This window comes from Bufo bufo, chromosome 4 (assembly GCF_905171765.1).
Source record: "Bufo bufo chromosome 4, aBufBuf1.1, whole genome shotgun sequence".
NCBI classification, from domain to species: domain Eukaryota; kingdom Metazoa; phylum Chordata; class Amphibia; order Anura; family Bufonidae; genus Bufo; species Bufo bufo.
Genome location: NC_053392.1, coordinates 585094384 through 585121858, shown reverse-complemented (window position 1 = coordinate 585121858; position 27475 = coordinate 585094384). Strand labels below are relative to the sequence as shown.

General features: G+C 41.4%; 1 protein-coding gene across 3 annotated transcripts in view; it reads right to left on the bottom strand.

Annotated features, from left to right (window-relative positions):
• Nucleotides 1-4506: 4506 nt before the first annotated feature.
• Nucleotides 4507-27475, bottom strand: part of PROX1 (prospero homeobox 1) — a 79575-nt gene continuing 56606 nt past the window's right edge. For 2 of the 3 annotated variants that reach the window (XM_040430421.1, XM_040430423.1), the window contains exon 5: nt 6217-6402. In XM_040430421.1, the coding sequence (XP_040286355.1) occupies nt 6217-6402 (186 nt within the window). Of the gene's footprint in view, nt 6403-27475 lie in introns of all 3 variants that reach the window. The other variant, XM_040430422.1, reaches the window with a different exon arrangement.

Genomic DNA, 27475 nt, shown 5'->3' with positions numbered 1-27475 from the left:
CAAGAGTCTTAATATCTCATATCCATTCGCCACCTGATAAGTACACACACAAGCAAAACAGCCGTAATTCAGTCGTAAATCACCTTAGTTACTGAAAGGCCTAACTTATCAGAATAGAGATTTATGGCACATCAGCCTTCAAATATTAATCTATTCTTCGGCTGCAAGATGAGCGCCGAGCGAGACTCTTAAGAACAGAAGCATTTACACTGAGGACAAACAAAAGAGATATTCACTAACATCATGGCGCAAGCCGCAACTGTGCTGAAACCAGAGGAATAACTCAGGAGATCTGCTAATTATTAAGGGAAACTAAGGCTTGAGCCCTGTGATGCCAACCATGGAGAGCGGCATGATAATACTAAATGTCCACCCTAAATATCTAAACTGATCTAATGTTTTATTTCATAATGTGTAAAAAAAATTTTTTAGATACAGAGCTCCAAATCTACTGCCAAAACATAAAATATAACATTTTGGCTTCCTGCAGGCACCACTAGAGGGAGCTTACTGAATATTCATATACCTGTAAATTAAACTCAATGATACAACAGTAAGCTCCTATGCTCCCTCTAGTGGTGAATGCAGGCAGTCTGCGTGTTATCTCATAAATCTACGTCAATGCAGGGGACTTGGAGGTCTGTTCGGAAAAAGGCAGCTCCAACTGCCGTGAAAACATGTTAAGAAATGTATCTGCTCATCCATTTTACCTACAAATTAGAGTGTTAAAAGAGAGAGATTAACTTTAAAGTGAATGTGTCATCAGAAAATGATCAATTGTATTCAAAATAAAACATATTTCCAAAATTGCGATTTTTTTAAAATTTTTTCAAGTTATTTACTGTATTTAAAAATAATCTAAAAGTCTTGGTAACACGTATAAATAGATTACACAAGGTTCACCATTCACATGTCATGTCCTCCTCATCCCTGCACAATGACCCCTGCATAGGTCACAGAGCATGCCCACTATACTCCTATAGAAGTCAATGACAGGTTTCTATGGTGCATGTAGCAGCTGGAAAGCAAAATCTCTTCTTTAAATAGAGCAAAGATGCAGCTCAGATAAGATGGTTGTATACATGTAATCACAAAAAATATCCCCCCCATATTAGAAAAAAAAACAATAATCTGGGTGATACATTCCCTTCAAAGCGGATGAGTGCTAATAATGGGTATTAGTAGCTTCATTTTTATTACTATTGCCCATGTAAAATACTCAGAGATGACCTGTCTTCTATCTGATTGACTAAATACTAGTATTCCCCAGGAAATTACAACTCTGGAGTATCTTTTCTTAGAACTCGGCATTATGCAATTCCTCTGTTATTCCTTCTGGAAATGTATGAATAAATTAACTGGGTTGTTCCCTTGTAAAAGGGGAGTGCCCATACACAGTCAGCACTGATTGGACAAGGCCAGAGAGGGCATACTAAGAAATGAAAGCGGCACTGTGATCGATTGCTAAAGCCAACATGGACAGTTTTTCCTTTTGACAGTCTAGACAAATGAGGCCCATTGTGCTCTTTGCAAATTAAACCTGCTGTTGGCTTATACCTGGAACTCTGTCCCTAAAAGTTTAGCACCTTGCCCTATGACTTCACTAAAATACGCTGTGCTTTTCACTTATACCTGTGATGCAAGTTCTGATAACTCACAGCTGGTCTCAGCTCTGACCCACAGCGATGCAAATAAAACCTACTAAAAATCACACAGATAGGATCAGGCGACACGAGAACTGCTGCCTGCGCGTTAGGTTTTAGTGCTTACTCCATTTACACTGCTAGCGCTGGCACATAATATTGATAGTACATCATAGGATTGTTCTTCTGAATCTGAAGTCATCTGATTTTTTATTTTTTTGTGCTGACAATATTAACTTTGATGCATTTCAATCTCTCAGCAGAATTTGCTGTGAATGAAGTGAAATTGCAGATATCAGGTTAGCAATCTAACCAAAAGGATATATTTTCACGCTTCAAAGTCAAAATGGGAAAATTGAAAAGATGAATATCCGTCAGCAACGCACAAGCAGCTATTTTGTGGGTGGACCGGTAGTTTATGACAACGCCAGTCTCCTAATTCTGAGATGAACTATTGTGGTCATGGAGGAGACATTAACCTGTCACTTTCCCTGAAATTTAGTGATATGACCGAGGAGAGGAATGAAGCTGTAGTGATTCCAGTGAGCCATCAGACTACATTTACATTAATGTGGAATTTACTTTGCCGGCAGAGCTGCGATCTGCACCCTGTGGCTCTTCCGCTGTTGGGGGGACTAAAACTCCCAGCATGGCTGACAGCACATGTTGGTGGTTATAGTCTGTCAATAGCAAGAAAGCCACCGGTTGCAAACCACTGCCTGGACTACAATGTTAAAGTGCTCAAGTTCCAAAATATTACAATTTACTGATATCCTACAGCTTCTACTGTCTGGTTTCAATTAATAAATTTCCATAAAATCTATTTATTTCACAATTCTGAATCAAGATGGAATTAAAAAGCTCTCCCACAAAAAATGTATTCTCTGACCTGTTAGAAAGGTACATGATATAAACTGTAGTGAAGGTAATTCTCTTACCAGTGACTGTATTTGTGAGTTATAACCTCCCTTCTGATCCTCAGCTGTGTCATGTGACCAGCACTCTGATCTCCAGCTGACACAGGACAAGAAGTCTGTTACTCCTCTATTCATTCCTATGAGACTGACATTGAGGCTCCCATAGGGATACATAGACAAACAGACTTCTTGTCCACACATAAGATGCTGTGTTATCTGGAGAGGCAGAGTTGCTCACCTGACACAGCTGAGGATCAGAAGGGAGGTAATAACTCACAAACACAGTCACTGATAAGAGGATTACTTTCACTACAGTTCACATCATGTATCTTTCTAACAAGTCAGAGAATAAAAAAATTGTGGGAGTGCGTCCCTAAGTTTAGGTTCTTCAAACCAAGTTATGGGAAAATGTGTCTTGCCCAGTAAGTAAGTTAGAAGGAACAGAAAGGTCAATCATTTAAAAAAAGGACGAATTTTACTGTGCTATGGCCAACAAGACCTGGACCTCCAGTGTTTGTACTCAACCAATCTTAGATTCCTTCAGTTCAGAAGAACCGTAGGCAGTCTTGTGGCTGTAATGCAGATATTAGACTTCAGCCATCTGAAACTGGTAGTTCCCCAAACTTTGAGGTGAACCCCTGTATCCAAGCAAGCTGACATTGGAGGGGGAGAAAAATTGCAGCTGAACTTGTATTCTGGAGACTGAGGGACAAAAAGGTTCCTTTGTCCCACATGAGGTGACCAGCACTTAACAGTTGGTGGTCAGATTACAGATTTTGTACTGGGGGCCAAGGAGAAAGGATGATATGACAAATGACGCTGACCCAAACATGTAATCTATGGATGTTTTTTTAAAAAATTTTATATTAAAGGTAACTTTTATTACAATTAATGCCAAACCAATATAACTATTAGACATGTACAATATAAAAAAAAAATTATATCAAGTGCCATCAAAAAGGAAGTGTCCATAACACCTCCATTTATTTAGCCTTTTGCGATCTGCAGTGGGATACTCGAATGCAGGCCCTGCTGAACTGGTTAATAATTACACCAAAGTCCAAAGTGTCTGAGGACGTGACCTAATAAGTGCCGAAAACAGGGCCACTGGAGAACTGTCTTGTGCAAGGACTTCTTCTACAGTCCTAAGCAGATAAGCAGCTTGACGCATAACTGACTAAACCAATATAGGTTTATGTTCTCTTACATTTCACTTTCTGTTCCAGGACAGAAATTGTTTTTTTTTCTAATACAATATTTCTTTTTGTTTCCGTCTTCAAAATATAGATCAGTGAATGGATCCATAAAACCGCGTTCTATTATCAAACACTTCTAGTTCTAAAATAACAAGCTAACGTTTTTATTGCAGTCTATACAGATAGTTTTTGTTGACCTCCGACTCCCTGCTGCTGGGTGTTCTGAGATTTAAAGGGGGTGTAGACTGGAGTAATACCTCTAAAACTGAGGCTGTTCCAACTTGTTCGATCACGGGAAGCCCCAAATCAATAGATGTAAGAAGAGGGGGCCTTCTCTTTTCAATCTCAACAAGACCTAAAAGGTCAAGCATTGGATAGCGGTCTTATATCTGGTGGCCCATTAGAAGGCTTAGCTTTCTTTTCGAAAAAAGAGCTAATTTGCATACCTTTTTTTTCAGTGAGGGGCATTGCCTGACCTATAAGACTTCTTACACCTACTAGGCTATCTCCACAAGTAGAAACAGTACCCCGGATTATAAAAATTCAGCAACCCCTTTAAGATCAGCATTACAGCAGTCACATCCAATGTTTTTTGAGCGATCTCTCTACCTCAGTTAAACAGGAAATAAAAGAAAGAGCTAACATGAGTTAAATAATCTGTCCCTTATGATTCTACCTTCGCCGGATTACAAATTACTAGAGATTAAACATAGTAAAGAATGTGCAGATTTTTGTTTCACCCCCCCCCCCCCCCCCCCAAGAAAAAGAATATCACTTTACACTTCAGGTAAAATACTTGTGACTATTTCATGACAAATCTTACAGGGGATAGCAGCAGCAACTTTTTAGTTTCCAGTGATGACCCCAATTTAGGTAGTTCACAGTGTTCTGACTTTCTATGTCCCTGAAAGGGATTTTTGCTTTGTTTTGTGCAGTAGTCATTTCCGTGCGCGAGCAGCCAATTGCACAACCATTCAAGGAGATGGGTTGGTGCAAAAATACATAGCTGAACAGGCACTAACTATTCCTATGTGAGAGAGACATAATTAGTGCATTTCGGGGATGTACATAGAGGAGATAGGGGCCAGGTAGTAATAAATGGGGCCCCTCTCATGGGCCTGGGGAGTGGCAAGCCCTGTGCAGATTCACTCCACCCCGGAGGATGGGGTCAACCCGAGCAAGAAGAACTCTCCACAACAGCTGCCTATACGGTACATACACCCTGGACGCTCCACCAGATAACCAGTAGCTATAACATTATAATACATCTGTAGTGTAATATCACGAGCAATTAACCTGTGCACTGAAATCAAATGAAAAATGTCAACCAGCGTCCTGCATTGTGACACCTACTGTGCTAAAATGAGGACATTTGTGCCATAAGGTGAATTCCTTGCTAGCCTAGACAGGTAGTAGCCCCCTTTAATATACAACAATGGAGGCAGTGACCCCTCCGGTATACAGGATGGCAGCTTGTCTGCCGACATATTTGCTCAAGTATCAGAAGAACAGTAACCATTCTTATATGTGCCATATGTTATTTCTTTGAAATCTACTCCTACATCGCCTGAGTAATAATCCCGCGAGAGATGAGATGGACAGAACCGAATTCCTTCCGTTTTGTCAGCGTCGGGAACATCGCTCTGCAATGTTTTATAATGCGTTAAACTGTGAACGCATCATCTGTGCACAGTAGATGTAGCCATGTAGCTTAATAATTCTCCCAGCAAGTACCCTGCTCTGCACCGACGAGGGGCAAACCCCCCGAAAACATCTGTCCACACGAGGGGGCTCTGGCTTGGCCAAATCTCCTATTTATGTCTCAAGGCTCCTCTATGGGATGGACACTGACTTACAGGAGAACTAATTTGCATACTTTTTTTCCCCATGAAGCACTGCCTGTAAGACTCCATACCAGCTGGGTCTCTTCAATGAGAACCCGTAACCCCCCAAGTATTAATTCACTTCTATGGGTTTCACTTTAGCATACAAGATGGCTACACCCAACGGTGCACTGAAGACCGATACAGTTTAACATGACCGTAAATATAAATACAGTTTACTAACTAGTGGATTTTAGGAAATAAAATAAAAAAAAATCGATTATAAATCCACAGAATGACAAACGTAACGGTAAATACATAGACTTCTCTTAAATGCCCTAAAATACAATATACACATCAGACTCATCGTCCTTATTGTGCTCAGCAATAATTACAGGGAGCTCAATAAAACATTTACTGTAGGATGATAGCTCGTAGCTACTCACATGTTATCATTGAAAAGAGGGGAGGGGGGTATATAAATAAAATACATTACAGAATTTATATGGCTGCACAGTTGCAATCACACTAACACACACAAACTTGAGGGCAGCAAAGGGGGAGCGGAAGAAAAGGGTAGGGGGTAGGCGACAAAATAAAAGTCAGTTTTGTACATTCAGAACCAGCAGTGGAATCATCACTCGTGAAGAAGTTCTTGTAGGCAGTTTGGGGAACGAAAGATGTCAGGGACTTCGCTGTCCAACTTGCAGATAACCTTGTATATGGCCTTCTTCCAGGAAGGATCAACATCTTTGCCGGCTATAATGGCATTGAAAAATTCTCGTAATGTGATCTGCGCCACTTCCAGGAATCTCTCCGGAACCTGCTGATACAAGGAGACAATGGTATTAATACAGTTTTCGGTTTCTAGCCCCCTGATTCTTCAAAGGGGTTAGTGAGACAGTCCATCCTAGTGAGGAGAGGGCTTACCAGGCACCTGCACGTTCTAATTATGGCAGACATCTATTGTCATCTGCATGTAAAGGCTATTTATGGAAGGACTTTAATGACAAATGTTCATCTTTGGAAAAAGAATAGGGAAAGAAAGTTAAGCTTGTGAAGACCGGAGATCTTTATAAGATTTCTCTCCCAGTGTGTAATGCCGATATGGCTGCGTGAGGTCCCCTGACATGTAAAGGACTTCTTGCCAGAACCATATAATACAGTAAGACAATATTCTACTATGTGGTCAATTCACATAGTGAGGACGATTTATGAGGAGGACAAAAGGGGCAACAGCGCCAGGGTCTAAATCATATCGATAAATTGCCCATGTATCTGCCTCGGGTTACAGATTAGTAAAACCAAGGGTATATACCAGGCATCAGCAACCTCTGGCACTCCAGCTGTTATAAAAGTACAACTCCCAGCATGCCCTATTTACTTCTGTGGGTGTTCTGAGAACAGCCAAGCAATTGTGCATGCTGGGAGTGGTAGTTTCACGAGTACTGGAGGTGGCTGATCCGTGATATATACTATAACCTCTCATAATCATTTTACGGGCGGTATGGGTTATTCTTCATCAATGGATTCATCTCCTTTCATGGGTTTTTGCAAGAAAGGGGTTATGGCTGACAAGCCTATATTAGTTGCCCTGTTGGGCCTAACAGGAGTACTGCACTTTGCAATCCATTTGATTAGCTTAAAGGGTTACTTGTTAGGAGGCTCTTTGGACAATAAGCTAATCACAGAGTGTCCCCCTCCAAAGTGCTGGCTCAGCTATTTCCAGCAGTCCTATAGAAGTGAATGGCGCAGTGGCCGCGCGTGCACAGTGCACCATCTATTTATTTCTATGGGACTTTTTAAAATAGCCAAGCAGACCAGCTCAGTTCTTTTCAGAACTCCCATAGAAATCAATGGAGAGCATGACGAGCATGTGCAGTGTACTCTCGTTCACTTTGGGGGCCCCGTTCTAGAGATAGGTGCGGGTCCCAGAGGTGGAAGCCACACCTATTTGACATCGTAGCGATATGCCACAATGCGGGAGGTGGATTGTCTATGTCATGCAGGACAGGTCCTCCAGAAATACAGATGCTCCTGTTCTCCACTATGGCCAAGAGATTAGGATTCTGAACCAAGGACCCCCTGTATTAACTTAGAATTCCCTAATAGGGTGAATGATAATAGGTTTTCTACACTGGACAACCCCTTTAAGGCAGTGACCGTAATGCTATCAAGGTGTGAACAACCAATCAAGTATGAACAACCTGTACAGACATATCCTATATACAATATCAGCAGATAATGGAAACTATGCAATTTATACCAGTGATTTACGATACTGTACTATCTAACCACACAACTGTGTATCTAATAAAGTACATTACATGCTTATTCTATAGCATCTAATGACCTGTTTATTCACGATATGGCCTGCATGACTTAAAGGGAACCTGTCACCAGGATTTTGTGTATAAAGCTGAGGACATGGGTTGCTAGATGGCCGCTAGCACATCCGCAATACCCCGTCCCCATAGCTCTGTGTGCTTTTATTGTGTATAAAAACCGATTTGATACATATGCAAATTAACCTGAGATGAGTCAGAGCTTGAAAATATGACTCTTCTCTGGTCACACAAGTAAGATGTGACTCTTTTATGTTAATTTGCATATGTATCAAATGTTTTTTTTTACACAATAAAAGCACACAGAGCTATGGGGACTGGGTATTGAGGATGTGCTAGTGGCCATCTAGCAACCCATGTCCTCAGCTCTATACCCAAAATCCTGGTGACAGGTTCCCTTTAAAGGGGTTGTCTCCCTTCAGCAAATGGCATTTATCATTTAGAGAAAGTTAATACCAGGCACTTTCTAATGTATTGTGATTGTCCATATTGCCTCCTTTGCTGGCTGGATTTATTTTTCCATCACATTATACACGGCTCGTTTCCAGGAGTGATGACCACCCTGCAATCCAGCAGCAGTGGTCGTGCTGGCACACTTTAGGAAAAATCATCGGCCTCTCTGGTGGCCAGGACTGTGGGAGTGCACATGGGCACACATGCGCAGCAGTTCCAGGCACCCTGGAAACGAGCAATGTATAATGTGAAGGAAAAATGAATAAAGCCAGCAAAAAAGGCAATATGGATAATTACAATACATTAGTTCCTAGTATTAAGTTTGTCTACATGATAAATGCTATATGCTGAAGTGAGAGGACCCCTTTAACGAGACTGCTGGCTGGACGGGGGACACGTAATGTAGAATCTTTATCCCAAATCTGGACAAGCCACAACCATGGCAACATGTCAATGCTGTTGTATTGAGACTCGCGCTAGATATACCGTCTGTAACCTGATCCTGACCGCTATACCTTCATGTAAAGTATAGATTTGCACACTGGTCTATTCTGCACTGCGGGTGTTTTTATGCATTAGCCGAGGAAACGCAGTTTGGCAAGTGCACAGGCTACCAGGAGACCTCTTGTAGACGGCTATTACATCTAAATATTTAACATCAGCTAATTGGCAGCTCAGGTCTGAGGGACGAGGCCTCCGAAAACAAAAGACAATAAAGTGAAAAGCTCCTGAGTGAAGAAATAAGGATTATGTGGCCATTTAATCTCCCGATTTTCAATTCATCGACGCAGATGCAGCAGGCCTGAGTTTGTCATTTGGCGCAGGTCATCATGAGAATTAGGGACAGACACAGCTCTATTGAGGCGACACATGTGTGTGACTGTTTGAAGGAGTGAGATTGGGAGTAATGATAGTCCAGGCGGGGATCTAATACCAGCACTATACAGTGCGCACATAACAGTTCTGAGATGTGCCCAAGTAGTGCCGTAGCTGGCACCACGACAACAGATTAAGATAAGGCGGCAGATGGGAAAATACAGGTGTCTAAATAGCAGTTGCCCTATTGGTTTGTCACGTTAGGCTCTGTTCACATCTCGTTTTCTGCCTCCGTAGGAGGTATGCGTCAGGAGTGTGTCCCGGAGTATAACTCCCATGGCAGCCCCGATAACTCTCAACTCCCATTGTAAAAAATACATATAACCTGCTGTATACCGATTTTACTGTGTCTGTATGAATAGGCAGACTATACTTTTCGATACAGTACAAAAGGGTACATCCAACATACCGGCCCAGCAACTACCGAAAGAACACTTATTTAACATGGGGCCTATGGAAAGTTTAGCATTGGGAGTTTTCCCAGAACATATGCCAAACTGTGTAGTCAAACAAGATGTGAACAGAGCCTTACAAAAGAAAGTTTAAGGCTATGGACACCTTTTTGTTTTATTATGATCCCATTTTACTCATTTTGGGCTAAAAATACATTTTTCAATAGGTCTTTATTAAAAATGTTTAACCATTTCTTAGAAACAGGGGTTAAAAATGTGTTTGCAAGCTGTCACTTTCAGTTTTTTCTTTGAATCACGTCATCTGACAGCTCTTGCATCTGATCTCCTGACCTCATAAACACTTATTTAAGCCATATTCGTATCAGATCGATAAGAACTGAGCTATAATGAGTATTTATGAGGACAGAAGATCAGAGACAAGAGCTCCACATGAGCCGCCAGATGACGGCTTGCAAATAGACTGATTATTAACCCTTGTATTTCAGAAACGGCTGAATGTTTTTAGCCCAAAATGAGTAAAATGCAATCATAAAAAAAACTGCCCATAGTCTTTAAACTGATGCACAAAAGTCACAACATCCTAAGAGTTAAAATTTCAGCCCTGCTACATTGGTTCATAGGAAAACTAGCAGACTGTAAAAAAGGCTAATCAAAAATGAGTTTCTGATGATACATCAGCTCCACAACTTTCCATAACTTGATATAAAACAATGGCATCATGCACATCCTTACAAGCAGAGGAAGCCACTGCTGCCTCGTTACTCCCTTCTACAACAACCACAACATTTTTGGGATAAACTTTTTTTTAGTTTTGAAAGAAAAGGCTGAAGGAAAAGCAGAAGACCAGCCGGACTACCTTCGGTTTGTGTTTCATGGGAGACTTTGCATTATTTCAATCATGCAGCACAAGATTGTCCTCTCTCCTCCTCCTTCTCAGTTGCTTTACCTTCAAGGCTGATTTGTTTTATTAAACTGACTGTCCCCAGCATCTGCAGTCCATAATAAAAGCCTGACATAGCAGCCTGCCTGCCTTCTGTGTCCTGCAGATACACATCATAAGTGTCAGGACATACCAAGGTTAGCGGTCACTGGAACGTGTGCACTGCCCCAGCCTTGCCAAGCGCTCTTGGCAGCTGAATGAATGTCAGAGAGAATAGACGGGGAATTACAAAGGTTAAACGGAAGACAGCCTCTCCTATTTTCTGAAGAAGCACCAGCGCGTTTTGAGCACTTGTAAAATAAACGCTGGCTTGTTTGCAGTCTCCACACTCTGGTATGATCAAAAAACATGGGCATTGTCTGACTGGACTCAACGCGATCCTGTAGATCCATCAACTCTACGGAAAGGGGAGCCAGTGGCTGAAGAGCAGTTTCCAACATGGAGATGGTGTAAACTATTAGTTATAACCAAAGTTCATCAATAAACCATAACAACTGGCCAGGTCATAGACTTGATGCCATCAAATGACTGACTATTTATCTTATAAACTCATATCTATCTATCTATCTATCTATCTATCTATCCATTTTCTATCTAGTATGTATCTATTGATTAATTTAGCAATATAATATCTGTCTACCTATAATCTATATATCCATTTATTTAGCAATCTAATATGTATCTAAAATCTATCCATGTAGCTATCTATTAAATTAGCTAATACCTGTCCATCTATCTAATATGCATCCATCTGATATCTATCTATCTAATATCTATCTATCTAATCATTCTCATTCTATCTATCTATCTATCTATCTATCTATCTATCTATCTATCCATCCATCCATCATATCTATCTGTCCAATTGTCTATATCCCATACCTATTTATCTATCACGTATTAGATTTTTGGGGCCAAGTGAGATCAGCTGGAATATGAAGAAAGTCTCCCCTCTCTGGATAAATGTTGAGTTATAGGTTTATTGACTATAAAAGGACAATACAATGCTGACAGTAAGGAGAAGACAATGTCAAGGAGAAAAGGGTATTGGTATTTTGGATACTCTTGACTGCTCAAGTTATTCTTGTCACAAATCCTTTTGTCTGCATCTGCTGACTGCTTGCCTGTAGCCAGCAGCATACTTTAACTGTTTTGTCACCTCCTAACATCACATGCATCAGCTGTCGTGCTTTTGTTACGGGTATTGTAGAACTAATCCACTGAGGCTGTTCTCCTGTGCAGTAAATAAAACACAAACTGCTTCTCAGACAATTCAGCATGAATATTTCAGATGGGTTTTACAATCATGAAATGCAAAAAAAAAAAAAAAAAACTAAACAAATAAAACTCCCCCCCCCCCCCCCCCCCCCCCCCCCCCGAACTCTCCATGCGGATGGCCTGGAGCTTAGAACGTACACTCACTTTGGGCCTACAAAACCATTTTCCAATTAGGTACATTTTAGTAAAATATTCTTCATAACTTTTTTTTTTTCTTTTCAAAACAGCTTTTGGTTCCTGCTATTTGGTTTATTTTTTTTCAAAATTTTTATTTTTGCCCACTAGGAAAAAATGATAATTTATACTGACAGCATGTATTACAATATCTGGCCACTTGAGGCACTGCTTCATTAAATCTTATGGCCAATTTTTGCATAATACACATCAGTCTCTCTGACAGGTTCTGTTCACTCTTCAGGGGGTTTCTAGCATGCATTAAAATATGTGGCCACTAGAGGCACTGTTTCATTAAAGTATTTTATCATTAATAACATTTATCCACTATCCATGAGAACGGGGGTCCCATGTAGCCACCTCGCCATTCACTTTTATAGAACTGAAGGAGACTTACGCTACATTCACACGACCGTAGTGTTTTGTGATCCGCAAAACATAGATACCGGCCCGTGTGCATTCTGCAATTTGCGGACCGCACATGGCCACCACTATGATATAAAATGCCTATTCTTGTCCACAATTGCGGACAAGAATAGGACATGCTCTATCTTTTTTGTGGAGCCACGGAAGGGAACTACGGATGCGAGCAGCACGTGGTGTGCTGGCCGCATCTTTTGTGGCCCCATTGAAAAGAATAGGTTTGCATCCGTTCCGCAATTTTGTGGAACAGGTGCGGAGCCATTCATATGGTCGTGTGACTGAGCCCTTAACCGGAGAGGTGGTCATGCATGTGCACCTCTGCTCCATTCTCATGGGAGACTCAGGGATCCTACTTCTCATGACCATTGGATAGGTGATACATTTTATTAATGAGAAACCCCCTTAAAGCCTACTGATATTTTTTTTACCTTCTATCAATCTATCATGTCAATGTGTTAGGATGTGTTCACACTTGCATTTTATACTTTCTGTCACAGGGTTCCAGGATTTTTAATGGCAAGAACAGCGTAGAATGGGAATTTTTTTTTCTCGCATGCATCAAAATATTTGGCCACTAGGGGCACTGTTTCATTAAATCCTATAGATACTTTCTGCACTACATATAATGTGATATATTGGCTGTATACATGGTCACTTTACACAGAAGGCTGATGGTCTTCAGTACATATTATGATGCGGTGAAGAAACCCAAATATCAAAGGTTGAAAGGGAAAAAAATAAGATCAAATGATACCTGAGAAAATGAGACAAACAGTTCAAGCACTCTACCGAGGATTCATTCACCCTTATGTGCACATGATTCCCTTCAGCAAACTCAGCTACCCCCGTCTGTTTGTCCTGTAAATATTGACTGAGGAGAAACCTTTCCTCCTAACAGACCGCCACATGTTGTCTTCTGATGGACTTGGAGATGACAATAATGGTCTACTAAGTAGGGGATTTAAAATAACAAAGCCAGTATGGCAAAAACAAATCATGTAGTGCATCCTTAAGTAATATATATATCTAGTCTGTATCAATACAGTACGACTTGTAGGGGAACTTGAGGTTCTACAGGCAGAGTACAAAAATGTTCTAAAGGACACATGACTGCAATATGGTCCAGAAGCTGAGGACATGTTGTATTGATGACAGTTTAATATATACAGTACGTAAAGTATATAGACCTCAGCGTAGTCCGGCTATACCAGTTCCTGAGATATTGGGTTTGGGGCCGAATCAGAAAATAAGGTTTCCGTACCCTCCAAACATTCATTTCTGGAGTTGCCAAGAACCCCTTTAAATCAGCTAACATTAAATTCTGTATCATCAGTGATCTACAATGGAAAAAAAGAGGAATATGGACTCCTATGTTTTTTGGTGAGGTGCTGTGGTATACGGGTCTATGCCCATAGATACTTGTATGGAGAAAACCACGCACTCTCTATATGAAATAGGCAAAATGGATTTTTTATTGCAGCACACTCCAAAATTGTGCAAAAAATTATAATAGAGAAACTAGAAGTAGATTTGCATATTTCATATAGAGAGTGCGTGGTTTTCATCAGTGATCTACATCTGCCAAAAAGTTAATGTGCTTCAGGTACATAGTAGGAATGATGGTGAACGAAAGCTATAGCTGTTTTTTAAAGGGGAATTTTTAGGATGTGCCATAAATGTCAGATGTACCTATCTCCAAAACAGGGCCCCAAAGCGAATAGAGAGCAAGCTGCACATGAGCGGCCAGCCTTTAATCGTTGATATGGGAGTGACGATAATAGCTCGGTATTATCAGAAGCCTCATCATGGTAAATGGAGGGGTGGGCGGCTTGCTCTCCTTTAACTGCCATGGGACTTCAGAGAAGTGAATGCATGCACAGTGCGCTCTCTGCTCACTTTAGAGCACCATTTTTGAGAGGGGAGCGGGCACCTATCTGACATTTATGGCATACCCTACCATTATATCATAAATGTCTCAGATAGGACAACCCCTTTAAGGGCAATTTTGGAAGAGAGTTGGACCAAGATATGAAGCCCTTCCATTCAACCAGTTTGTATTACATAATGTCCCTACAGCAATGGACACTAGAAGAGGGGATGGCTACTTTAAGAAACCCTGCTCATCTAGGTTATACTGGCCACACATACTGTAGGGTGGACTAATCTTCAGAAAAAGGCAAAAAACTAGAAAGGATTTTGACTGGGGTTCAATTTTTTTTATATATAAGGGCTCGCGTACAACAGATATTGGCAAATATCACCATTTATCAAACCTGCTTTATTCTAAATGTATTATCCTACCACTGCTCCCCAAGGCGAATCTGTTCTAAAATCCAGTCGCTGTAGGTTACCTCCTGCATTGCAGCCTTGTAATGTAGGATGCACAAGGGTCATTGGTAAGAACAAGGGGCGTGGCTATTGTCACATGATCAGGCATGATGGGACAGCAGACACATGACAAACCAGGAAGTAGGATCCAAGCATGGGGGGGATAAGAGAAAACTGCTAGAGTCGCCTTTTTATTGTATAGTTTTCCCCAATAAACTTCTCCTTTCACTGTGATATTGTGCTCTTCTTGAGATAGTATGATCACATGATCGCCTGATCCAATAGAGGGAGGGGCATAATTCCCCTATTCACTGCATAGCGCCCATTGAACGCTATACACAGAGGAAAGGAGATGACAGAGATGCTTCTGTCCTCTCCTCGGGGTCTCAGGCTGTCACTGACATTGCCAGGGACCCGACCGCTTCCTTCAATCCTGTGGTGCGGGCTCTATGGCCACAAACAAGGCTGATTGAACAACAGGCAGATGATCAGTTGTGTTTCTGTTCAGCAGAATGGGGGCCGCTAGCCGTGGCTGTGAGGAACGCATGTGGCCCGCTCGTTGTGCACGCCTGCTGTAAGAACAGGGTTACAAACTGTGTATCTTACTCTGGAGGACCTGTCCTCTCCAGCGCTATACAGAATGGTTATGGTGTAATGCTTACTTCCCCCTATGGTGGCGCTGCAGAGAAACTGAACACTTAGGTTTCCCCACAGATCACAGCTGATCGTCGGGTACTGAGCATGGAGACACTTTTGTGATGCGTTTACTGCAAAGGGACCTTTGAAACAAGTAGGGATTGTCCAAAGTGAAGAAATGTATTACTATGCACACTTCAGACCCACAAGTAATCTGCTGTGAATACACCAGCTGGCGATGCTATACACTGAGACAGCACCCTGCTCCCATGGTAGGAAGTGTTTTAACTAATGAATATAACAAACAAGACAGGTCACATAAATAGCCCTGTTTATTAGATCCAGTAGCATTTTTCGGACATTAAATTTACAAAAATAAATAAATAAAAAAATCAATAGTCGGATTTTAGCTTCTAGATAAAAACTGGCGAGGGACATCGTTTGTTAAACAGAACTGAGTTTTCTCATCCAGATAAAGTTGGTTTCTAAAGGGGTCAATGTGTTGCAACCAAGGTTTGAAAGCTATGTGGCCTTCAAAACGTTCTGCTCACATCCACTACAAAGCTGGGCAAACAAACTTTAATATGATAAGAGCCGTTCTGGAAAGAGTTTTCCTATTTTTTTCTTTTTTGTCTGTGACAAACAAAAATTCCCCACATGAGACAAAAATCTACACAAGTTTTTCTTGTATGGAGCCGAAGAAAAGAAAAATACGCAGGTGGCTGTTTACTGAGATTATTAGAATATATAAAAAATTGCTGAGCCTGTGAAAAATGAATTTTTTTTTATCCCCTTTTTATAAAGAGTAGGGGTAAAACCCAGGCTAAAGGTCACTTTCGGTCAGCGTAATCCCACAGGGGTTAAGAAGTCACTTTTCTTCTCCCTATGTGACTCAGGAGATATGGGAGAGGGGGGCCCAGACATCTGCTCTTTAGAAATACAAGGAGATAAAAAAGCACAAGAAATGCAAAGATGAATAAATGAACAAGCATACACAAAAGAAGCTCAGATTTGGGCATTCTTGTCTGGCAAGAAGGCAGTCACTAAGGCTAATGAAGCATTGGTGATATGGGACGTATGCCAGCGTAACAAAGAAGATGTACATCAGTTCTGCAGATGTGCCAGAGACCCCCAGAGTAAAATAATGACATAATCACCATCAGTGTCACAGACCAGACTGTACACAAGGTGAAATGGGGGAAAATAAATACAAGTCTTTAACGTCCCTCATGCATATACGCCGAGAGGAGAATCACAATTTCTCATTTGCACCGGCCCTAGAAAACAACAAGGAGATGCAGAGAACTGCCAGGATTTAATAAGTTGGAGGCTGTAAACTGGATATAGGATTATTAGACAGGATGAGCCACTCGCTGCAGACACATTATCTCTTTAGTTTTTCGGGGTTTTTTTGTGCACTCATTATTTTTACATTATGCTTTAGTCCTTTGTATACTGAGATTCTGCAGATTATGTAATATAGACACTTATTCAAGACTTGCAGGTTTGAAAAATACATGTGTGGTAAAACACAAAATCTAACTACGTTCACGTGTTTTTCCAAGGCAGAAACTGAGGCTGACCCTTTGCGGATAGGATAGGCAGACAGATCTTCCTCTAACCCCATTGTCATTCAGTTTTTCCTGTGGGCATACTAATTTCCGCAGAGGATATTTTCCACGGAAATGTTCAGTTGCATGTGAACAGGGTCGACAAACGCCCATTCACCTGCATGGGATACGGATTGTCTTTGGATTCGATTCTGGTTTCAGCACAAATTTTGTGTCGGCAGAATGTAGCCAAGTTACAGCCACCATTTGTGGAATCTGTGGAGCTATCATCTTGTCACATGTCACCCCGGCATCAAAAAATGCATGGCCCCTGCTCTCTCCTCCCATCTTCTTGTGGGAATATTCAGCTAAGAAACCGTTTTTTTACAAAAAGGCCATTGTGTCCTGAGGGACATCTCCTCATAACGTAGGAATAGATGGAGATAAGCTTGTCTACTGGTGTAGGCACATGGAGTTACTGTGCTCTATAAATTCAAATTCAAAAAAAGCTTTATTGGCACGTCAAAGTAAAACATTTAGCATTGCCAAAGCTAAAGAAATAATAGGTATTGTGGAGGGGGAGGGGGGTTTGATGTGGGAACTAAAGGGGGTGGATGTTGGGTTAAAGGGGCAGTATAGGGGTATAATAGTCCATGGTGTCTCAACATGTAGTGGTGAGTAAAGGGGTGGGGTTGTATGGCCAGTACTGTGGCATAACAGTCCATGGTATCGCATCTTCCTCTCAGTTGGTGGCAGGTGGAGACATATTGGGCAGCGATCTCCACAGAGGGCTCCTCTTTCCCCAGTAGGATGTGGAGTTTCCTCTGCTCATTATATCTTTCTTCTGAAGGGTGGGATGTCCAGTAATCAGCCCTGATTGGGAGCCAAAAGGTACCCCATGTAACAAGCCAATGAGATGAGTCCTCTTAGTCGATTGGGTTAATGTGAGCACTTCTCCTGGCTGAGGGGGCTCACGTGACCTCCAGGCCCAGCTTTGTCAACAGCCGGTCATGTCAACCCATTATAATCAGTGTAAAAGCACTGACCTCTACAAAATGAATTCTTATACTACCATATATCACAAATAGACCAGCTGGGTCTTTCACAGTGAAAAGGCACATGGAATCTCAAAGACACGAAAAAATAGAGTAAGAAAGACAAATAAAACAGACATTTCAGACACAGATCAGGCATTTCCCATAACAAAGTGACAAAGGATTGCCCAGTGCGTGTCACCTCTTGCCAGTCTTTTCTCTCTAATATGAGATGACAGAAAAGAATTCAAGCATCTACGTATCTCAATTATAAAACCAGAAAATGAGGAAATAAAAATGCAGAAATACAGAGTCAAATAGGAAGTAAAATTTACCTAAAAGGCTCAATTACAGATCGATCTATCTATTTACAGATGTAGCAGAGTTAACAGTCACACTTGGTGAGTTACTACATCTAGTTAACCCATTATGATTGTGAATGTTAACTCTACTACATCTGTATATATCTATATTTCTATCTATCACCTATCTCATATCTACGGTATCTATCTATCTATCGTATCTTTCTATTAACTATCTATCTAATATCTTTCTATTATCTATCTATCTATCTATCTATCTATCTATCTCATATCTATCTATCTCTTATCTATCTATCTATCTATCTATCTATCTATCTATCTCATATTTATCTATCTCTTATCTATCTATCTATCTATCTATCTATCTATCTATCTATCTCTTATCTATCTATCTATCTATCTATCTATCTCATATTTATCTATCTCTTATCTATCTATCTATCTATCTATCTATCTATCTATCTCATATCTATCTATCTCTTATCTATCTATCTATCTATCTATCTATCTATCTCATATTTATCTATCTCATATCTATCTATCTATCTATCTATCTATCTATCTCATATTTATCTATCTCTTATCTATCTATCTATCTATCTATCTATCTATCTATCTATCTATCTATCTATCTATCTGTCATATCTATGTCAGTCCCTGTATATTCAGTATTAGATCTGCAGTCTACATGGCACTTGGGATTTGTCCAGCGCGGTAAGTGCATTTGTTTTGATGGAATAGTTAATGTCTCGGTGATTGGTCCTGCTGGAAGATTTAAGCAGCGCCTGCAGGAAACATTATTTAGTTGTGATGGAAATAAGCGCCGGGTCTGGAAAGTGCTAAAAGGCCCCGTCACCTGACAGCAGCTTTCACTGAATACGTTAGGTGTTTGCGTCGAGGCAGCTGCCTGTCTGTTCAGAGTTGACTTATGTCAGTTTCTAAAGTGAATGTCTGCTTGAGAAAGTGAAGACACAATAGCAAGCAACCCTGAAGAGAATCTGGAAACAAAACACTTGGCTTCGCCAGTGTCCCTTTTCATTGCTTCCAATTAAAGATTCATAAGAGCAGCTTTAATTTTTGATGAGACTTTTTTATGCATTACTGTATGAGCTGTGTCTACGTACGATAGTATCTACGGTTTCTTCTTAAGTACAGGGAACCTGTTGCATGAATGATTGCCGTGTTTGCTGTTTAGCAGAGCAGAATGCATATTATTGTCTGCCCCAGGAACGCTCCGCTAACAAAGATCCTGTTTTGTCAGGCCGTAGCCTCATTTTAAATTGGATATTCCTCATGATTTTCTCAAGCTGTCTGACAAGTTGAGGTCATGCGCTTCAGACTGACACCAGTGAAAGGGAGGTCAAATTGCTGACAGTATCAGTCAAAGAGCTGACAAGAGCCTTAGCCCTGCGTCTTCGAATAAAACTCTACCCGCCCCAACTTACTGAACTGGAGATTACCACTTTTTAAAGTGGTTGTCTAATTTAATTTATCATGTAGAGAAAGTTAATACAAGGCACTTACTAATGTATTATTATTATCATCCATATTGCCTCCTTTGCTGGCTGGATTCATTTTTCCATCACATTATACACGGGTCGTATCTGGGGGTTACGACCACCCTGCAATCCAGCAGCGGTGGTCGTGCTTACACACTAAAGGAAAAAGCGCTGGTCAAGCACGACCACCGCTGCTGGATTACAGGGTGGTCGTAACCCCTGGATACGAGCCGTGTATAATGTGATGGAAAAATGAATTTAGTCAGCAAAGGAGGCAATATGGACAATCACAATACATTAGTAAGTGCCTTGTATTAACGTCTCTATATGATGAATGCTATTTGCTGAAGGTAGACATGCTGGAATCACATACAGAATTTTGACGTTTTTTACTTTTTTGGGAGCGTTTCCATTGGCGTTTCTAACAGCGCTCAGATAGATGTTACTTTAAAGTATATAGTGGGATATAAAATGTACAAACACAAATGGTTTTGGTTTGTAGTGCTTATGTCATAGGCTTCTCTATAGGACTTGGCAAAGGCCAGAGAAATGAATGCTACAAATTTAGCAACAAAAAAAAAAAGCTTGTATAAAATGCAATGAAAAATATTTTTAATTCATGGCATTTTTTGTTAGAAGTTTTTCAAAATGCTAAAAAAGTAGTTTGTGTGAAGGGGTCCATGTGGATCTTTTGCTTCTCAGAATCATTCACCCATATACTGTTATATCTTCAGGGGTGGATTTGGCATTTTTGGGGCCCCAAGCAAAGAAATGCCCGGGGGCCCCCATTGCACAGGTGATCTCTGCCCATTGTACAGCTGGGCTCTGCGTCCATCATCCAGATAAGCCCCTCTCTCAGCTCAGCAGTGCAGACTGGGTACTGCTGACACTGCTCTAAGCTGGAAAGCGCCCTCCTTACCCCTAGGCTCCTGTGCTGTATGTTCACCCCTTTAGTCGGTTTTTCAACCAATTTCTTGTGGCCAGCAAGTGACCACCTGATTTCCGGGGGTTCAAGCATTTGCTTGGTTTATAATAACACTATGTCACATATTCAGACGTGGCAAAATGTATCCACTGAGCATCTCGCTGCAAAGCCATTGTGAATGCAGCACATTTTGCAGGTACTACATGCCCATTTTGCTGCAGATTGTGCTGTGGATTCCCGCAGTCAGGGGCGGACTGAAAATTTAAAGTGGCCCTGGAAAAAATATTAAAAGGGGCCCCGTTTTGTATTCGGGTGGATGAGAGGCAGAGCCAGCAATACCATATTGTGGCACATAATACCACCCCAACAGAGTCAAATACCACAGTCCTTCACAAAATACTGCCAGCAGCAAAAAATACATCCCCAAAAACTTCCACTGGCCGGCAGTGGGGAGGGCCAAGGCGGCCTCCTGGGCATCGGCCCACCGGGAAATTTCCCTGTAAGGTCTATGGCCAATCCGCCCCTGCCCACAGCATAACAAGCACGCCAGAGATTTCAAGAATCTTCAGCATGCTGGTTTTTCTCCTAAATGATTTCAAAACCCCATCCACGTATATTGTAATGGAAAAATGGAGTGTGAAATCTGCACTGCACATCTGCAGCATCTAAACTCACCCTAAGATGGCCTATGATTGGTCTGACATATAGCCATAAATTAACTAAGGACTAATCTGAGGAATTTGACAGTACGTGAATCCAGGCAGCCAATGTTCCTAAAAATTGAAACCACGTATTGGGTGGTTTCCTATTAATCAATGGATGGGTCATTAAAAAAACATTTAAACTGGTTTTTGAGGTGTTATAACTGGTTCCTGAACTCCAGCTGTGGTCTAATGTATAATACAGTCAACATTTAGGAATTAGCTTTTGAGGACCGATCCTGCATGTGCAAGTGGGGGGCGTTCCAGGGCCTTATGGGAAAGAAACTTTGTACCGGGAGCTTTCTTTTTTATCTGACACTCCTTCTACTGAAAGTAGAGTTTCTGAAATTTCGACTTACGGTAATACCAGAAAACTTTGTGGTCACAATGTGCGAAGAAATGTCTCCTCGTCGCCCCTTATAGAAATAGAGAAACTGATTGATTTCTGCGCTGGACACCAAATGCATCACTAGCAGCTGTTAGAAATGAGCCCGCACCAGGCCTATTGATAACCTTTTCTGTGTAATGAAGGAGATGTGAATGTCAGACAATAGACATCGCCGCCACACACTGTCTTTGAACTTTCCTCATCTCGAAAGGACAATTAATTATAACGGCCTTAAGGGTAGGTCACAGCAAAGGGAAATGCTACGGCCATCCAAGCTCAGGCGGCCAGACAGCACAATGCATTTAATGATTGTTGGGTAGCAGGGAAGAGCCGACGTAGCCGACACATCAGATAGAGGTGGGAAGGCAGAAAGCGGATAAAAAAAGGTTTGTTTTGTATGGGGCTGTTATTGCATAATTGCATTGTCGATGTGAAATCATCTGGATACAAGACACAAGGCCGGACCCTTTTTTTTTTTTATACTCCTTTCCCCCCCCTTCCAAAACATCCACAGGGTAGGTTACAGCCAGAAATGGCTTCTCTGTGGCGTATTAAAAAGGATGGTCCTTTCACCAAATCATTTCACAGATGCAAAACAGGGCAACACAAAGAGTTGAGACTTTTCTCCTACATTAAATGGAGTAACTGATAAGGTCAGACATATGATACCTAAAGACATGAATCTGTGAACTCTTGAAGTCAAAGGACTGCTCTGTGCACAATCTTTCAAAGGAAAGAGATCACAGAGCTCCACTGAATCCCCTTTAAACTTTATGAAGCAGGAGGAGAGAAAGCTCTAAGTAGGGAAGCTTGACAGAAGAGCCTTGAACTATTTTCTGAAGGAAAGATGAGACCCTCCCTAGGCTGCCACAAAACATCTTTTTTTTTTTTCCAAAGCCTCTTCTGAACTTTGATATGTGCCAAGACACTGCTATTGAAAGCAGTATAATTATGTGCTATAGCCACTGCAGAAAATGCTTTGTTCGCCTCAACAAAGAACAATAAGGAAAGTAAAGCAACATTACACTGTATCTCTTTCTTTAAGGATGTCGGGGAAAAAAAAAAGGGTCACGATATGGTAGAACTAATAGAGACATTGAGGAAGGAGGTTTAAAGTGGATCTCACAGGGGTTTCGATTTGGAGCCAATGACACACACACACAAAAGGCAAGAGGGGGGAACACGGGGGTAATGATTGACGGTAAAACAAAGGCTGCAAAAAACCTTTTTGCCCGCTTCATCTCACATCTAGGGTACAATGAAGAAGCGGCATCAAAAAAACGCAATTACTGGACAGAAAAGCAATCTCGCCGACAAAGTGGTGACTGGGCCGCGGGCTCTTTGTCTGACTCGAGAGCGCTACAGGTGATGTTACAAAGGAGTAATTTGAGTTTGATGAGGGTATACAATCACATTTTGGATGCCTGTAGGCAGAGGACTCCGAGGCGAACTGTCGGGGCATGCTGGGAGTCGTAGTTTTGCTGGAGAGCCACGGGTTGGGGAAAACTGATGTAGACTATGGTAAAGATGTCTTCAGTACAATCTACAAAGGGCGTGGTGTGACTTGTATCTTCTGCAGCAGCTGGAGAGCCACAGGTTGGAGATTACTAGTCAATATTATCAAAAAGCTAATTGGATTCTAAGTCCATTTCATGTTGGTTAATATGCATTACAATATTATTACTGACTCACTAAAAGTTCATTTACTACAAGTTGCCCTTTATTCTTGACATTTTAATTGGGTGAGAAGACGTCTAAGAGGTGTGACCATCTGTGATAAAGTCCATGGGGTGGAGCTTGTAGACTTATTTAGAGAGGGCTTTGACCAATCACACTTGCTGTTGCTCAGAAAGGGACAATCAGCTGTCAGCACGCTGAGGAAGCTGCTGCATTTTAAGGTGGCTGGACAAGGGCAGGGCTTCTAATTAATAGCCATCACCCATTATGATCAAGAAGGATCACAATTTACAATATTTTTTACATGACATTACACATTATGGGGCACATTTATTAAGAACGGCGTTTTAGACGCCAGTCTTTATAAACTCCTAAGCTGGCCGTGGTTCTGCCGAAGTTCTGAAGAGGCGTCGGCCTCTTCATAACTTTGGCGGATCTTCCGCCGCTTCTAAATGTAAGACAGCTTCCTTGCTGTCTTACATTTAGACCTTTTTCTATGCTTGAAACAGGCGTAGAAAATGGTAAATGAGACGGACCTTCCAACACGTCCCCTTCCCCGCCACACCCACTTTTTTACACCTGGCGTGAGTGGGGAGAAGTCACAGATTTTGGCACAACTTGGTTGCTCCTCAATCTGCACCTGAAATACGCCTAATACAGTGAGGAACAGAAGTATTTGAACACCCAATTAGAAATCATGGAGGGGTCTGAAATTCACATTGTAGGTGCATTCCCACTCTGAGAGACAGAATAAAATATAAAAATTCAGGAAATCACATTGTATGATTTTTAAAGAATGTATTTGTCTTGCACTGCTTAACATAAGTATTTGAACACCTGAGAAAATCAGTGTTAATATTTGGTACAGAAGCCTTTGTTTCCAATTACAGAGGTCAAACGTTTCCTGTAGTTCTTGACCAGGTTTGCACACACTGCAACAGGGATTTTGGCCCACTCCTCCACACAGATCTCCTCTAGATCTGTCAGGTTTCGGGGCTGTCGCTGAGCAACATGGAGTTTCAGCTCCCTCCAAAGATGTTCTATTGGATTTAGGTCTGGAGACTGGCTAGGCCACTCCAGAACCTTGATACGCTTCTTACGGAGCACCTCCTTGGTTATCCTGGCTGTGTGCTTCGGGTCGTTGTCATGTTGGAAGACCCAGCCACGACCCATCATCAATGCTCTGACTGAGGGAAGGAGGTTGTTGCTCAAAATCTCACAATAAATGGCCCCATTCATCCTCTCCTTAATACAGTGCAGTCGTCCTGTCCCCTTCGCAGAAAAGCACCGCCAAAGCATGATGTTACCACCCCCATGCTTCACAGTAGGGATGGTGTTCTTGGGATGCAACTCATCCTTCTTTTTCCTCCAAACACGACGAGTGAAGTTTAGACCAAAAAGTTCTACTTTGGTCTCATCTGACCACATGACTTTCTCCCATGTCTCCTCTGGATCATCCAGATGGTCATTGGCAAACTTCAGACGGGCCTGGACATGTGATGACTTGAACCTTCCGTGCAATGCATGATTTGAAACCATGACAGCGTAGTGTTCTATCGACAGTGACCTTTGCAACTGTGGTCGCAGCTCTCTTCATGTCATTTACCAGCTCCTCCCTTGTAGTTCTGGGCTGATTCCTCACCTTTCTTATCATCAGTGATACCCCACAAGGTGAGATCTTGCATGGAGCCCAAGTCTGAGTGAGACGGACAGTCGTCTTTAGCCTCTTCCATTTTCTAACAATTGCTCCAACAGTTGATATATTTTCACCAAGCTGCTTGGCAACTGCCCCGTAGCCCTTTCCAGCCTTGTGGAGGTCCACAATTTTGTCTCTGGTGTCTTTTGACAGCTCTTTGGTCTTGCCCATGGTAGTAGTTGGCGTCTGACTGACTGTGGGGTGGACAGGTGTTTTTAAAGAGCTCAGACAGGTGCTACTAATTTAGATTAATGAGTGGAGTGAAGGTGGACTTTTTAAAGGCACAGTAACAGGTCTTTGAGAGCCAGAATTCTTGCTGTTTCTCAGGTGTTTAAATACTTATGTTCAGCAATGCAAGACAAATAAATTCTTAAAAAATTGATTTCCTGATTTTTTTAATTTTATTCTGTCTCTGAGTGGGAATGTACCTACAATGTGAATTTCAGACTCCTCCATGATTTCTAAGTGGGAGAACTTGCAAAATCACAGGGTGTTCAAATACTTCTGTTCCTCCCTGTATAGGTGTATTTCAGCTTAATAAATGACCCCATATATGTTTTATAATTTTGGCTTATACTTATAAAATGCACTTTAAAGGTGTGCTGACAAATATAGTACTGACACATTATGTGATTACAGATTTTACATAATTGTGAATGGGACTTCAAAATTATGTAGTAGAGACGGCATGCTGCATTTTTTATTTTATTTCTCTTCTTGCATTTTATGTCTGTCACCATCAATGGGAAAATCCACAAACCAGCCATTATTATAAGCCTACAAATCCACTACAGTCAGTTACAATGCACCCATCATACCAGGGAGATGATATTGGCTGGATTATCGATCTGTATTTACGGTGAAAACATTATGAATAACTTGTTCCATCAGCTTATGGGACACAAAGTGGTAAAAGGTTTCCAGCTGTGATTACATCTTTCATCCTCTTTTTCAGTCACCTTATGCTTTCACTGTCCAGGATGAACGAGTTTTTTGACATTGGTTTCCAGGTAAAATCATAAATATAAAGATTTAATAAAAGTCGTTTATCTGCTACTAAGTGTTGATGAAATATTCCTCCTTTGGGCATCACGGCCCCTTGTCTGTAATATCCCATAGTTGCATGTAATCTCTGTGGCTCTTGTAACATCAAATGAGTCACTGGGTTTAGGGGTCTACTGAACATGACGCCATACTAAATGACATGTCAGCCATGCGACAGGGGGAGAAATTTATGCAAGGGAGAAAAATGTACAACTTAGACATATATGTCAGGAAGGTATATCCCCAACAGAAGCCTGTGATGGATCTCACTGTATAGGCTTGCAGTCAGATATGTCGCTTGTAGACTCCCATTGCTAAAAAAAATATATATATTGCACAATATACATTTTTTAAACTCTACACCAAGTCTAATAGCTAATCCGTACCACAGAAAGAAAGGTCTGCAACTGTATATCGGCCAAAGGGACACTTTATCTGGCTTCTGTTGAGAGATACATTGGGCATATATGCCATAGGGACTGAACATGATGTGAACAGGGCCTAACATCTTTTACTAAGCGATTTATTTATTTCTTAAATCCGAACGCATGCTCGGACACAACTTAAAATTAAGTTCTGGTACCCATTTATTTTGGACATTAGTGGGGTTGCGGCTTCCAGATACCAATGAACATGTGTGAATGACATAAGAGAAGAAGCTAAACTCCTTTAGGTCATCCATACAATAGTCTTACAAGCTTTGGGTACTCATCTGATTACCCAACCCAGTAATGTCATTTTCTTATCACTAGACACTTAACATTTTAGATGGAAGCTGCAAAACACATACATTCAATCTTAATTATTCCCCCAAACCATTCTGCATTTCTTCCTGCCGGTGTCAAAATGTGAATAGGAGCAATGAGCAGTCATCTGAAATATTGGTCATCAACAAAGAATAATGCAAGCCATTGTATTCTTGTGCTGTAAGCACCTCTGGGCATTGGCCATAAGGCTACAGCTAAAAATGTCAAGGCCAGAATCTTCTCCTGCATCTAATGTGACTTTGCTTTTAAGTGCCTGACGCAGGGCGGACTACAGGGAACGGCAAGTCAGCGACACAGTTTATGATGGGACAAGTTCACTGCTTAATCATGGCCAGTACTTAACCTATATCACAAGTGTAAGTGAAAGTCAAGTAGATTTGAAAAGCACGCTGGGGTACGAGAGCCATATAAGGGGCACGCTGGTGA